At 34.1% G+C, this 15,388-nt stretch overlaps 1 protein-coding gene across 2 annotated transcripts in view; it reads left to right on the forward strand.

The window, feature by feature from the left end:
- DTWD2 (DTW domain containing 2) overlaps positions 1-15,388 on the forward strand; it is a 231,093-nt gene that overhangs the window by 104,429 nt on the left and 111,276 nt on the right. Inside the window, exons 5-6 of one of the 2 annotated variants that reach the window (XM_023617829.2) lie at positions 1,575-1,703; positions 7,260-10,059. In XM_023617829.2, coding sequence (XP_023473597.1) covers positions 1,575-1,703; positions 7,260-7,430 — 300 coding nt within the window. In that variant the 3' untranslated portion in view covers positions 7,431-10,059. Of the gene's footprint in view, positions 1-1,574; positions 1,704-7,259; positions 10,060-15,388 lie in introns of those variants that run through there. The other variant, XR_011425136.1, reaches the window with a different exon arrangement.

Below are 15,388 nucleotides of genomic sequence, written 5' to 3' on the forward strand. Positions count from 1 at the left end.
CTGCCTCTACTTTCCATGTTTTTCATTGGTAGAAATGCAGAGTAATTTTAATATGATCATATCTAAAACATTATTAGTCAAATATGCTTTAAATGATGTACTTCAAAATCAAATACATTTTGTAGTGAATCTTTTATGATGCCCTCTTTCCCTCTCTCCCCTCCCCCTCTCCTCCTCTTTCTGTGGAAAGAAATGATATAAGTTGTAGAGGAGAATTCTTTGAACAAAAAGCAATCAGGGTAGAAGAACCATATTTCCCATTGTAGTATGACTGCGTGAGAAACAAAGGAGGAATGGGGTTGAGGGACAGGATGGCATGGATGAGAGAGTTTTAATAAAGGAATGAGAGACTCATAGGACTTTTATTAAGAATATTTTATGAGTGAAAACGGAAATTCTCGTCTACCCACACATCCTTAAATGTGATTCTGATCAGAGTGTGGGCTAGGGAGATGGCTTTATGAGTGTAAGATTTCTTGAGTTTAATTTAATTAAAATAGGAATCAAAAGGCCAACATGTCGGCATTCGATTTTCTATTGCTTTTCTCATGTCTTACTGTGCCTTAGACATCAGGTCTCAGCTACAATATTATCTTCATGGAGACAAGTGTATATAATATGCTACTTTTTATCTAAAAAGAGAGGATATATATACATATGTATGTTTGTGTGTGTATGTCTCTGTGTGTTTATACACAGTCGCACTCACACATATACACCTATTAGTTTATATTAAGAAATAATGGAAGAATAACCATAAAATAAAAAAACCAGTTGTCAATTCTCCAAAGTGTTTAAACCATTTTCACGACCGCTGTGATGTATTAGAGTTTCGTTTGCTCCATATCCTCCCCATTCAGTGGTGGTAGTCTTTTTCTTTTTTTTCTTTTTAAAGATTGGCACCTGAGCTAACATCTGTTGCTGATCTTCTTCTTTTTTTTCCTTTTCTTCTTCTTCCCCCAAACCTCCCAGTACATAGTTGTATATCCCGGTTGTAGGTCTTTCTGATTGTGCTATGTGGGACACCGCCTCAGCACCGCTTGATGAGTGGTGCTAGGTCTGTGCCCAGGATCTGAACTGGCAAAACCCTGGGCTGCCAAAGCAGAGTGCGTGAACTCAACCACTAGGCCATGGGGCTGGCCCCTAGTCTTTTTTATTTTAACTGTTTTAGAGAGTGTGAAATGTTACCTCGTTGTGATTTTAATTTGCATTAAATCATGTTGAGAACTTTTACATGTACCTATCTGCCATTGTGATATTTTCTTGTGAAGAGTGACGTGTCTGTTTGCTCTTTTGCTTACTGGGAGGGTGCTATTAGTCTTTTTATTTTTAATTTATAGGAATTTGTATATATTCTGGGTATATTTTCTTTGTCAGATATATGTGTAACTATTGCCTTGCTTCTACTATTTAACAATAACAAAAGGATATTATTATAGAAGATATTGATACATTTAATATTTCTAAACTGGCAATTTTAGAAGGAAATTAAAGTAATTATTATTTAAAACACAGACTTTATAGTTTTAAATTTAAAACAAAAATTGCATTCTATTATTCTGTTTTGGTTTCAGGTGCAGTTAAAAACTAGCATTTCTAGTCAGTATGTAATTCGGACACAGCCAACTAATAGGTGCCTTTCTACACTGGAGTGTGCAGCTGTTGCTCTTTCCATCTTGGAGAAAAATATTTACATACAAGAGGTATGTCTGCGGAAGGTTATATAGTTTTTGAAAGTAGGAATTTGGTTAGCTTTTTCCAGAAAATTTAGATATCCATAACTTGTTAAATTTGTAGCTCAAGTGCCAAGTAGAATGTATCGGGTGATAGAAATTTGTGCACTTTTATAACCTTCTTTCCCCCTCTGGCGTTTTTCTGTGTTGGTTTAGCATTCCAGATTGCATTATTTAAATATTCATTCTAAGCTGTGCAAACAGCATTTGTAATATGCTAAATTGCTTTTAACTAGCACAACAATTAAATATAGTTTTTTTGACTAGATTTTTCTTTCGGTATTTTGTATTTCTCTTTTAGTATATTGTGTTTTCTTGTACTTTTTAATTTTTAATTAAAAGAACATTTTACAGCCACTTTTTTTTCTTGCATTGGTGCTTTGATTTGAGGAGATATACCAATTTTTTGTTTATCTTTTTAGCTTTGCTTAGAGTGTAAAAAAGATATAATTTTTTGAGAAAAACTCCTGCAGAATATGTAAAGGTTATAACCTGCAATCATTATTTTACTTAATTTCCATTAGATTCTGATGATTTCATATATAATTAATAATTGTCAGTAAAGAATAATGTTTTAGTGACCTCACTAAACATCTCAATCTTTTGGAACATGTGAGAAACTTTGCACTTATGGCAAAAGAAAAAAATAGCAAGATAAAACTTAAATTTTTGGAGTTTTTTAATTACTGAAAATTTTTGGTAAATACAACTCAAGAAGAAAAGTCAGAGGAAGCGAACATAACTAAATGGAGTTTTATAACTCCCTCCTCTAACACACACAAACGAACACACACACACACGAAGTACTCTTTCTTCTTTCTCTCTGTCTCATTATATACTATGTCACTATTATAAAAACATGCCTTAGCCATGAAGGAGATTTCAAGAATGGGTAAAAGATCCAGTCTGAGTAGCTGGATAAGTTACCAAGAAAAAGAACAGAAGACTTTGCGAGCAAGGAGAGTTCAGGAATGCCAGGAGCAAGCAGTGAATGGCCCTTTTCCTCTCTCCTACCCAAAGCCATGGAAAATGTCAGAGTTGGAGACTTTTCTTCTTTTGAAAGAAGTTGGCTTTCACTAGTAGGCTTTTTTTGTGTGTATCCGTGTGAGTAGACTTCATTTTTGGTCCAGGGAATTTCTCTTTTTTCTGTTCTCTCTCCTTTGAGGAAAAAAAATTCATGAGGGACCCTAGATCCTTACCTCAAATGCAGGGAGTATTCTCAGACTTTTCTTCCTCCCCTCTAGCCTTGTCACCTACTCCCATGTACTTGGCCATCAACAGAGCACTAAATATACCCATGTGTTTGTCTTTCTATTTTGCTTATTCACCATCATTCCTGTATTTTCTTGAACAAAAAAACTACACTATTTTTACGTGTCTTAAAAGAAAGATAAAACCCAGTGCTATTGTTTAAACTTGCTTTCTGTACAGTCTCTGTATTTTCCTTTTTCTTGATGTAAAACTCTAGGATCAGCCAACACATACCTAGGACCCATTAAAAGTTCAAATCTTGAGGGGAAAATATAATATTCTTTGGCTATAGATTTAAGACTTTCTTTCTTCTCCTGTTTTGGGTGCTGAAGAGAATTCTCTATATACTTATACCTTTATTCCCACAGTTAGAATTGGATCCTTATTGCCATCCTAAACAGCAGCTTGAAGCTTGGTAGTGGTGGTGGATTAATAACAGTAGTTGTGAAAGAACAGGGTTAGGGTTTGGGAAAGGGTTTGTACCACTACTGCTACTGCTGCTAGTGCTCCCGTCTTCCCCATTCTATAAGATATATCATTCTGGTGTTAATGTACTGTCACAGCAGGGATCCTATCTTATGTTCTGAGTATTACATCTAACAACGGGCAAAGGTTAAGATACAGAAAGGTGAGAGGACCCAGCATCTCTTCAGCTTTTGTTATTGTCTATGGGTCAAATTGAACACAAAATCCCAAAGTAAAAGTGAGGTCCTAGAGTTTTCCTTCTGTTTGCTTTGGTCACCAGGAGTAGTCGTACTAAAGTGGCCAGGAGTAGAAAAAGGTTGTTTGATAATGAGATGTGTGATTTGGGGGGTGCTGATAAGGTGGTCAACAGGAGCATGAGCAGAAGAAACACCCCAAGTTGGTTATCATTACAGCTGGCAAAAAATTAGTTTTCTTAATGGGGGAACCCCAAGCCCAGCCTGTTCAAGTCTGGCTACAATTAAAAAAATAAGTCCATTCCTCTGAGAAACACAGTTACGATCTGCTCTGAACATAGGTGTTTTCTCTCTTTCCTGGGGAGGGAAGCTATGACATACATTTTTTTCCCTAGTATCCTTTTGTTAGGGGCATCCTAATAAAACCTTAAGATGGTGAGGAAGAGTAGCAGTTTTTCAGCTGGCTTCATTCTGTAGAGGTAGGGCTTCTCAAAATAAAGAACTTGGCATAGAATAGTCTTCTTTCTTGACTCTTCCTCATCCTTTATTCTTGAGCAGTGTTCAGACACTTGGAAGTGGCGTGATATGAGCTTTGAAGCAGGTTTGAATTAAAACTTCATCACTTATCATCATTACTTTTTGCCAGTGGGCAATTTCTGTAATCTTTTTATGCTTTGTTTTCTTATCTATAATGTACAAAAAATAGTTGCCTCATAGTATTGTTGTGAGAATTGAATTGGATGATTTGTGTTAATTGCCTGACACCAGGCACTCAGGAAGAGTTGTCCTTTTGCCCCTACTTGCCTCTCTGGTTCTTGATGATAGATTGACAAAAATTATGAACTAAAAGTTGGTGATTTTCATTCAGCTACTATAATATTTACCAGGGCTTTTCATGCCTTGGAAGCTTTGAGCTTGGGGATCTTTTTTCTTATAGAACCTTTTCTCCTTATGCTGTTTTACCTTATGAACTTCTATGGCCCAATGTGGCAAAGGTTTGTGCCCCAGCATAAATACCTCAACTCTACTCAACACCGGAAGATGGGAATGATGGTCCCTTGAAAACTGTCGCTTTAGACCTACAGACAAAAGGATCTACAAAACACTCATTCCCCACAAATAAACTTTTAGAAACAAACTAATTTTGTAAGTGGAAGATTTTCTTTGTTCCTCTAAACCAGTCCGTCCCTCATTTAGCTTCGTTCACATTGCCTCAGATATAATGTTATTAATTTATATAGAAAAATTATCATTTATTATCAAGTAGTGTACTAAACTCTTTAAATGCATTGTTACCATAATAATAACCTTGTAAGGTAGACATTATTTTCCTCATTTTACAGGTGAAGAAAATGAAGCAAAGAGAGGTTATATAACTTATCTGGGAACACATAGCTAGTAAATGATTGCATTAGTCAAGATAGGCTAGATTAGGCTACCATAATTTAAAACTCCAAAATCAGAATGGCGTCACACAGCAAAGGCTTATGCCTCTCTCACGCTGTCTGTCCAGTAGGATTGCTGGGGACCTCTGCTCACAGCAGTCACTTAGGGATCCAGGCTGATGGAGGCATCATCTAGACGCATCAGTTATTCTGCTTTCATCAAGGAAGGAATAAGGGGAGGTGGTGAATCATTCACCATTTTTAAAACTTCTGCCAAGAGGTGATACACATTATTTGTGCTCACATTTCATTAACCTAAGCAAGTTATATGACCATGCCTAACTTCAAAGGAGGCCAGAAAATGCAGTATGATCATGTACCAGTAGGAGGACTGGCATATTTGTGAACAGCCCTGGTGACTACCACAGAGACAGTGGGGATCTAATTCAGATTTGTCTGTCTCCAGAATTGCTTCTCTTAATAATACATCAGAAAATTGGTGGAATCTTACCTTCACGAGATAAAAGTTGGAAGCCCTTAACCATGGGAATATGAGTATTCTATCTATGAAGAATCTAATAAATGTCACAAAATAGCAATAGAACCTTCAATTGTCTCAGTCTGTACATAGTCCTAGGTGTGATCTTTCAGCATCCGATCAGTCCATTATGACTGTAAAGTAACATATAGTCATTTTCCCGTTTCCTCTCTTGTTTGAAGTAATGAAGAAACTATGAGAACACACCTAAGGGGCTTTCTACAGGAATGTAATGCAGAGCTTTTCCAAGATATTTGTCTTTTTCTTATAGCGTATAGCAGTTAGGAATTACATTTGGTTGCATGTAACAGAGCCCTTACTGCAGTGGTTCTTTTTCTCCTGTAAATAAGAAATGCTAAAGTGAGCAGTCCAGGACTGGGGATGCAACCTGAAAAGGACGTCAGTGACCCAGATTTCTTCTTTCTGTCCTTCATCATGTGTATTTGGCTTTATCTTCATGTTTATTGCCCTTTAGTCACATGATGGTTATCCGACTTCCAACAGTCATGTTCCAGGCAAGACAAAGGGGTGAAAGCCAGTGCCTGCTAAATTTGTCTCATTTTAAAGGGTATGCCTGGAAGCCCCACCCAAGGACTTCTGCTTACATCTCATTGGATGGACTGTTCCATTAGCCAATGTAATGTTATGAGTTGGACACATTGCTACTTTGAATGAAATTTTTGATTATTTTAACAGAGAAGGAAAGAATGGATATGGAGAAGCAACTCCAGTGACTGCCACAATTTATGAGTTCATTGTAAATTGAAGTTATTAAGCCCTTTGCTATCACTTATGTTGTACATGTGGGGGAATAAATTTTCACGTAGACATTGTGAAATTCTTGTTGTTAAATCATTGAGTGTTTTTGTTTGTTCCTTTTTTTTTTTTTTAGTAATCTGCTCAATCAAGTTTTTGCTGTTGTTTAAGCGATTTAGATTGGGGGTCTCAGGCCCAAGGAAAGAATCTGACTCAAAATATCTTTAAAACACAGATATATTGTTTTTATTTTCTTTTTAATTTTTGAAAATAATAACTTTAGGTAGGATATATGCTCCAGTTTTTTTACAACCTCTTCCATTCTCTGTTATCTTACGGGTCCACTCATTTCGCATGTTTGTGTTATAGGGCTGGCCCTATAGATACTGGAATTTAGACAGGTATATATACAGTTAGAATTATTTCAAATGCACCAAAAACCTGGATATCTTGCTTGTATGTGGTCCATGAACTAGTGAGAGAGAATTAATAAACCAGTTACCCATTGCTGCCATCATCTCATTGTTATCAAGTAGCAGGAAGCTTGCCTCAGTCTGTGAGTGAAACTGAATTAACTAATTAGTGTCTAAAGGTTGCTTTTAGTCTGCTTGTTACAGATTAAATTATTATAATGGCAACAAGTTTTTGTGGTGTTTAGCTATATTAATGTATAAAACTAACTTCAGACTTTATAACCTATATGGAAAATTGTATCTGTGTCTTTTTATTGGAATTCTTTAGTGGTATGTATGGTATGAATTTAGAGAAATTATTTAGAAATAATCATATATTTATTGGAGTGCCTTTTGCTTTTCATAGTTAAAAGCCAATAATAATAAAAAGAAACATAATAATCCCTGTTTCTGAGGAAAATATCTAGACAGAGTATCATGATTTGTCACAGACACTTTTTTAGTATCTCTTTTTATCTTAACAGACATTGCTTCGCCCTCTTCAAGCTTTATGCTCTTTCCAGCTTCAGCATGGTGCTCAAATTCGTCTCAGCAAGGAACATCTTCTGAAAAACGGATTGTATCCTAAGCCAATGCCAAAGAACAAACGCAAACTCAGGAAAATGGAACTGTTAATGAACAGTATTAAAATTTAGTACAATTGTTCTTACGGTGCTAGTTATGGTGTCTTCAGCTGACAATACTAAGTTAAGTTTTCATTTAGTTTAAGTCTGGGTTTTTGGCTGTCTAAAGAATGAGAGTTGCGTACTAAACTTGCCCAGAAGAAGGAAGTAAACCAAATAGCCATAAGAGGAAGCAAAACAAAACAAAAATCGCTGACTCAGTAAAAAGCAAGATTTCATACTGTATTTGTTTTTAAAAATGTGCCTCTACTACATTTTTTAAAGTCTGTAATTTGAAATATGATTAGTTGTTGAACTGGATTGGAAGTTCTTGTTTATAAAATGGAAGGAAATTGTTGTGCCTGATTGGGACAGTATTGTTTCCATTAATGATTATAGATAATTAGGTGTAGACTTATAGTGGAGGATACTTGCATCAGTTTTCAAAATTGTACATGAACTTTGTAGTTTGAAAATAATGATAATCAAGTAGTTTAGATTGAACTTATTTATTTCATAAAATAGTGTAACAGAATAAGGAAACCATTCTTTAGGGACTCAACTTGAGCTCAGTTAATGTGATTAGGTGTTCTATTAATTGCCTTAATTTTTTTTATTAAGGTATAGTTGATATATAACATTGTGTTACTTTCAGATGTGCAACATAATGATTTGATACAGTCATCTGTCACTTAACAACGTGGGTATGTTCTGAGAAATGTGCCCTTAGGCGATTTCATCCTTGTACAAACATCATAGAGTATACTTGCACAAACCTAGATGGGGTACCTACTACACACCTAGGCTATATGGTACTAATCTTATGGGACCACTGTTGTATATGCAGTCCATCATTGACTGACACGATGTTCTGTGGCACATGACTGTATTTGTATACATTGTGAAATGGTCACCACAATAAGTCTAGTTAACATCTGTCACCGTATATAGTTACAACAGAATTTTTTTTCTTGTGATAACTTTTAAGATTTATTCTCAGCAACTTTCAAATATGCAAATTAACTGTAGTCACCATGCTGTACATTACATCCCTATGACTTATTTATTTTATAACTAAAAGTTTGTACCTTTTGATCCCCTTTACCCGTTTCACCCACGTCTCTCCTCTGGCAACCACCAATCTGCTCTCTGTATCTATGAGCTTGTTTTTTTTTTTGAAATTCCACATATAAATAATATAATATGGTATTTGTCTTTTTCTGTCTGACTTATTTCACTTAGCATGATGCCCTCAAGGTCCATCCATGTTGTTGCAAATAGCAAGATTTCCTCTTTTTTATTGCTGAGTAATATTCCATTGTATGTGTATACCACATTTTCTTTATCCATTCATCCATTGACAGACACTTAAGTCTTGGCTATTGTAAATAATACTGCAGTTAACATGGGGGTGCATACAACTCTTCAAGTTAGTGTTTTCGTGTTCTTTAGATAAATACCCAAAAGTGGACTTGCTGGCTTATATGGTAGTTCAATTTTTAATTTTTTGAGGAAACTCCATACTGTTTTTCATAGTGGCTGCACCAATTTACATTCCCACCAACAGTGCACAAGGGTTCCCTTTTCTCCACATACTCACTAACACATGTTATTTCTTATCTTTTTGATAATAGCCAGTCTAACAGGTGTGAGGTGCAGTTTGTAATTGGATTGTTTGTTTTTTTACTATTGCGTTGTATGAGTTCTTTATGTATTTTGAATATTAGTCCTTTGTCAGATGATATGATTTGCAAATATTTTCTCCCATTCATTTTGTTGATGGTTTCCTTTGCTGTGCAGAAGCTTTCTAGTTTGATGTGATCGCACTGGTTTATTTTTGCTTTTGGTGTCAGATTCAAAAAATCATCACCGACTGATGTCAAGGAGCTTACTGCCTGTGTTTTCTTCTAGGGGGTTTATGGTTTCAGGTCTTACATTCAAGTCTTTAATCCATTTTGAGTTAATTTTTATGTATGATGTAAGCTAGTGGTCAAGTTTTATTCTTTTGCATGTGGCTGTTCAGTTTTCCCAATACAATTTCCCAACACAAAAAGAGACTCTCCTTTCCTTATTGTATATTCTTGGTTCCTTGTCATAAATTAATTGACACTGTATGCGTGGGTTTATTTCTGGGCTTTCTATTCTCTTCCATTGATTTATGTGTCTATTTTTATGCCAATCTCTTTTGATTACGATAGCTTTGTAATACAGTTTGAAATCAGGGAGCATGATGTCTCCAGCTTTGTTCTTTTTTCTCAAGATTGCTTTGGTTATTCAGGGTTTCTTGTTGTTCCATACAGATTTTAAGATTGTTCTATTTTTGTGAAAAATGCCATTGGAATTTTGATAGGGATTGCATTAAATCTGTAGATTGCCCTGTCTAGTAGCCCTGATTTTTAAAGAGGTGCATGTAATTTTGAAATAGCATATATTTTCATTTGTAATAACTGGATAAGTTTAGATTTTTCAGTATTCATTGAACAAGTTTTTTGACTCTGTGACAAACTAGTTATATTGAAGTTGTCGTATGGAAATAACTGAAGTAGAATATAATACAACTGTAATTTCAAGAACATGTTTCTGTAACTAGAGCTTTTAAATCTTTTTTAGTGGGCAAAAACTTGAATTTAAGAGAATAAATTTTTTCCACACCCTTGGGAAAGTGTCTACTGAGATTTTGTGTAGAATAAGAGATACATATGTAATATATATTTATATCTCACTTAAATCTCCTGCAGAGTGTACACATTTTGGCAAGAAGAGGAGACTTTGTTTTGTTCTTTATTCATGACTTCTGGAGTTTTCTGTCTCCAGTTTTAAGTCATAAGAAAGAACTAAACGTGACTTAAAAGTAAGCTTGATATGTATGTGTGAATATGTGTTACTTGAGCATACACCAGTGGTTATTTCTGACCATTTTTATCCTTTTGTGTTTATTGTTGACCTGGATTAGACCCTTATTAAAAGCTTTAATGCTGGTCATAACTAGGATGCTAATGAATGTGTGGGGAAACTATACCGGAAATATTTAAAAATATTAAAAAAAAGTTAGATTTCTGGGCCTGGCCCTGTGGCTAAGTGGTTAAAGTTCCATGCACTTTGCTTTGCTGGCCTGAGTTCCAATCCTGGGCATAGACCTACTCCACTCACCAGCCATGCTGTGGAGGCATCCTACATACAAAAAAATAGAGGAGGATTGGCACAGGTGTCAGCTGAGGGCTAATCTTCCTGAGCAAAAAAAGAGGAGGATTGGCAGTGGATGTTAGCTCAGGGCCAGCCTTCCTCAGGGAAAAAAAAATTCCTTTAAAAAAAATTAGTTTTCTAACTTCTATTGTTAACTATTTTTTTGCATTTAAAAGCAAGTTAGCTCATTTATAATCTAGAACACCTAATGTCAAATGATTATCTAGGTGTAATAGAAGAGAAATATAGTTTAATGGATTCTTACCAAATAGGTTAAAAATCATCTTGCAATAATTTTTTTCATGTTAAAATTAAATTTTGCAAATTTCCTTTATCCATTATTATTGATTTTTAAAAAAAGGGAAGTTCCTACATAAGACACCATTTAAATCTTAACATATTACTTCAATTTGTGTTGATGTTTTAGAATAATTACTACTTTTATCTTTTAAATACAACATTTTAGGGGTTTTTTTGAACATTTAAGAAAGCTTAAAATTCCGTGGTTTTGGAAATGTATAAAAATTTTAAAGAAAGTACGTATAGTTTTCCAAATTATTTTTCTGACCTCTTGCATTATTTTACAATTTCTTGACTTTTTACTGACCTCTTAACAACATGATACCATTTAATCTTCTCTAGTATACAAGGCTTCTTTAGTCACTTACTTTCATTGAGCAGTTTTAAAAACTATTATTATTACTATTTTTAGTTACTAAAAATTCTCAAAGTGTGTAGTATTATGTGAGGATTTCAACTGAACATTTAACCTGGCTTTTAGAAGTTGTTACTTTTTTATTGTATTAGTTGGCTTTTAAATTCTGATGCTTTATATTTGCTTGCTTTGCCTGGACTAGTACCAGGTTTTGTGGATTTGTAGCTAGTAATAGGCTTTACGTGTATTTTGACTACCCTTTGATGTGGGGTAGATTGTTTTGTGAATTGTTATTTAAACCATGCAACTCAGAGGACAGTATTCCCTTGTATATGAGGTGACCATGCGTTTAATCAGTCCATTTGTGGTGCGTTGAAAATCACTATGTAACGAGTGATCTTATTTTGAGAGTTGCTGCGCATGTGTATAAAGGGTTGAGAACTGCAGTGTATGAAGCAAGTCACAGTGCTTGGCAGCTTTCTATAGCTTGGATTGATTACAAAATGTCTTATGTGGAACATAGGAGTTATGTCTATTAGGAAAAATTATATTCCTCCACTTTAAGACTCCAAACCCAGCTTTCCTAGCTGTGACTCTTACAATGTTAGGGTTTTTCTCCAAGGTTTTAGAAGGAGCAAGCTCCTTACTATCACTATTATTAGTGAATTATGTAGAAGAGCACTTCTGTATAACATCCTCAGCTGCTTCTTCACATATTCCCATTTATTGCCCTAAATTGTCTGGTTAAAAACATAATTGTGTTATTAGACAATCCTTTCCATTGAATAATGCTAAATTTCAGGGAGGTAACTTGTCTGTTAGATACAACTGTCTTTGGTATGTAAGTAAATGTTATTGATGCTCTAAGTAAAAATTAGGTTTGACTTAGTGAACTCTAAAGTGTTATATAACTGGACTTTTATTATGTGGATTTACTCCTTAAAAATAGGTATGAGTGGATATTTTTATAGATAAATAATATTGTGTTTTAGATTTAATGAAACTGCATTTAAATGTGTCCCACACCATAGAATGAATCACTACCTCTCAATTTGTCCAGTCTAAATTTTTATTTACTGGATTTTCTTAGCATATTCTCCTCACTTTCTCTCTCTCTCTCTTTTTTCAGCTTTGTTGAGGCATCATTGACAAATTTGTAAGATATTTAAAGTGTACAACATGATGATTTGATATCCATATACATTGTGAAAGGATTACCACCAAGTTAATGAACACATCCATCACCTCACATATTTACCTTTTTATTTTTTTTTCTGTTAACGTTTAAGTTCTGCCCTCTTAGCAAATTTCACTTATACAATCCACTGTTATCACCTAGAGTTACCGTGTTCTCCCTCCTTTCTCTTCACATTTTCTTCTTCCCAGGTTCCTCCTCTTCCTTTCTCATCACCCTTATTGTCCTCTTTCCTTTTCTACTATCCTTATCCTGTGCACTAGTTGTTTTTATTTTTACAAATTATTTGTGTATCCTTCCATAAGTATTTTTATTTACAAAAGGTCCTTATAGTAGTCTTAGCAGATTACAATTTTATATTTAAAATTTGTGCAGGAAGTCAGGCAGTGCTCTATGCTAATGACTTGGCTCCCTTACTCTATTAAAAAATGCATATTAGAGAAACAAGTAACTGTTTATTAGTCTTTAATAATTGTTCATTTGAGTTAACAACAAAAGAATTATTTATTTAAAGAAACTTTGGGGTTTTTTTTGGAGCAAGGTCATAATTTATTCAGGTAGCATTGGTTTATAACATTATATAAATTTCAGGTGTTCATCATCGTATTTCGATTTCTGTATATACTACATCATGTTCACCACCCAAAGACTAATTCCCATTCATCACCATACACATGTGCCCAGTTACTCCTTTCACCCTCCTCTCTTCCCCCCTTCCCCTCTGGTAACTACCAATCTAATCTGTATCTCTGTGTTTATTTGTTGTTGTTTTTATCTTCTATTTATGAGTGAGATCATATGGTATTTGACTTTCTCCCTCTGACGTATTTCACTTAGCATAATACCCTCAAGTTCCATCCATGTTGTTGCAAATGGCAAAGTTTCATCTTTTTTAGTAGCTGAGTAGTATTCCATTGTGTGTATATGCACATCTTTATCCATTTGTTCCTTGGTGGGCACTTAGATTGTTTCCAAGTCTTGGCTATTGTGAACAATGCCTCAGTGAACATTGGGGTGCGTATATCTTTATGCATTCATGTTTTTTGGATAAATACCCAGCAGTAGAATAACTGGATCATATGATAATTCTATTCTTAATTTTTTGAGGAATCTCCATACTGTTTTCCTTGTTGGCTGCACCAATTTGCATTCCTTTCAGCAGTGTATGAGAGTTCCCTTTTCTCCACATCCTCTCCAACACTTGTTATTTCTTGTCTTGTTATCTATAGCCATTCTGATGGGTGTGAGGTGATATCTCATTGTAGTTTTGATTTGCATTTCCCTAATAATTAGTGATGTTGAATATCTTTTCAAGTACCTGTTGGCCATCTGCTACAGAGACTTTGTAACATAAGAGAGTCTTAAAAAATTGAGGTAGATATCCTTTGAATAAGAAAGTATAATTTACTGTTATTGTTACTTAAAAGTATATTTAGGAATTAAAACATGTTAAAAAGTACATCTGCCTCAGGATTATTTTCATCACAGATGTACTCCTCATTGATTTTGTATGTGAATAACATTTACCTATTTCTCTAAATATGGTATTTACAAGGTGAAAAATCTCTTATTAGATTTTTTTGTATATGTGTGATTTTATGGGAAATATTAGTTGATTGAAAAAGAATAATTTACAATATAGTCATCAGATTTTATAAATAGAGTTGTGTGTTACCTTGACTTTATTAAATAGTTTTATTTCTAAAGTTGCTTCTTAATAGAATCAATGAAGAAACATTTTTAAATGTACATGAAAAATCTTGATTTTGGATCTAACTTGCAAGCTTTCCTATTTTCCATTTCTGGAATATCTACAATGGTAGAAGCAAAACCGATGTTTTAATGTCATATTTTAATAGTTACTTTTTTTAGTAAGTCTCAAAACTCTTGCAAATTCAAATTCTGTGTGGCAAACAATGACAGATACTTTCATCCATGACATGTATAGTCTCCTATAAAAGAAAAATATCCATTTAGTGAATAAGGTAAAAGTAAAGATTGGTAGAAATAATGACTATCTTTAAGGTAAAATACATTAACAAATTGATGGTTCCTTTAATTTATAAAGTGTTTATTCAGTAATTTAAAGTAGAAAAAATGGATTATGATGTCACTTTTGATTTTTTTGTGCTAATTGTTTGTTGCTTTTTCTTTTTTAAAGGAAAGCTCAGAATTTTTTTTTTTTTTTGCAGGGAGACATTCACCCTAAGCTAATACCTGTTGCCAATCTTCCTCCTTTTTTCTTCTTTTCCCCACCCAAAGCCCCAGTAAATAGTTGTGTATAGTTGTAAGTTCTTCTGGTTCTTCTGTGTGAGCCACCACCACAGCATGGCTACTGACAGCTGAGTGGTGTGGTCCCACGCCTGGGAACCAAACCTGGGCTGCTGAAGCAGAGCATGCCAAACTTTAACCACTAGGCCATCAGGGCTGGCTCTGAGTTCATTACTTTTAAGAGTATTGGTTTTCATTTTAGCTTAGAGTTTATTAATCTCTTTGCTGATTAGGTATAGTAATAGTTTTTACTTAGAAGTAAACATTTGTAGTTTATAATATCTAATGTTCTGTAAATTATTAATATAATCTTAATTTCCATTTTAAAAGAAATAAATTACTAATGACTTAATAGTTATTTTGGACAATGCTTTTACTATTTTTTGTTGATAACAAAAGTTATTTGAATTGTTCTAAAAAATATAATGGCTATGTTTTATTTTTGTGGTAATTCTCAATGACGTTATTATAAAAATATCATAAATATTTAATTTGAAGTGTATGGATTATTCCTAATATTTAGCATAAAAAAGCAGAGTCTATTGGATAATATATCTTTCCATGCATCTACTGTTATTTTGGATAATGGGCATGATGATGTTAGTAGTGAAATAGGCTTGGGTATCTATAAAAATATCAGGTTTCAGTATATAGTAAAAGTGTCTGTAAGTTCTGTCTTTTATGTCT

The sequence above is a fragment of the Equus caballus genome, chromosome 14 (genome assembly GCF_041296265.1).
Source record: "Equus caballus isolate H_3958 breed thoroughbred chromosome 14, TB-T2T, whole genome shotgun sequence".
Classification (NCBI taxonomy): domain Eukaryota; kingdom Metazoa; phylum Chordata; class Mammalia; order Perissodactyla; family Equidae; genus Equus; species Equus caballus.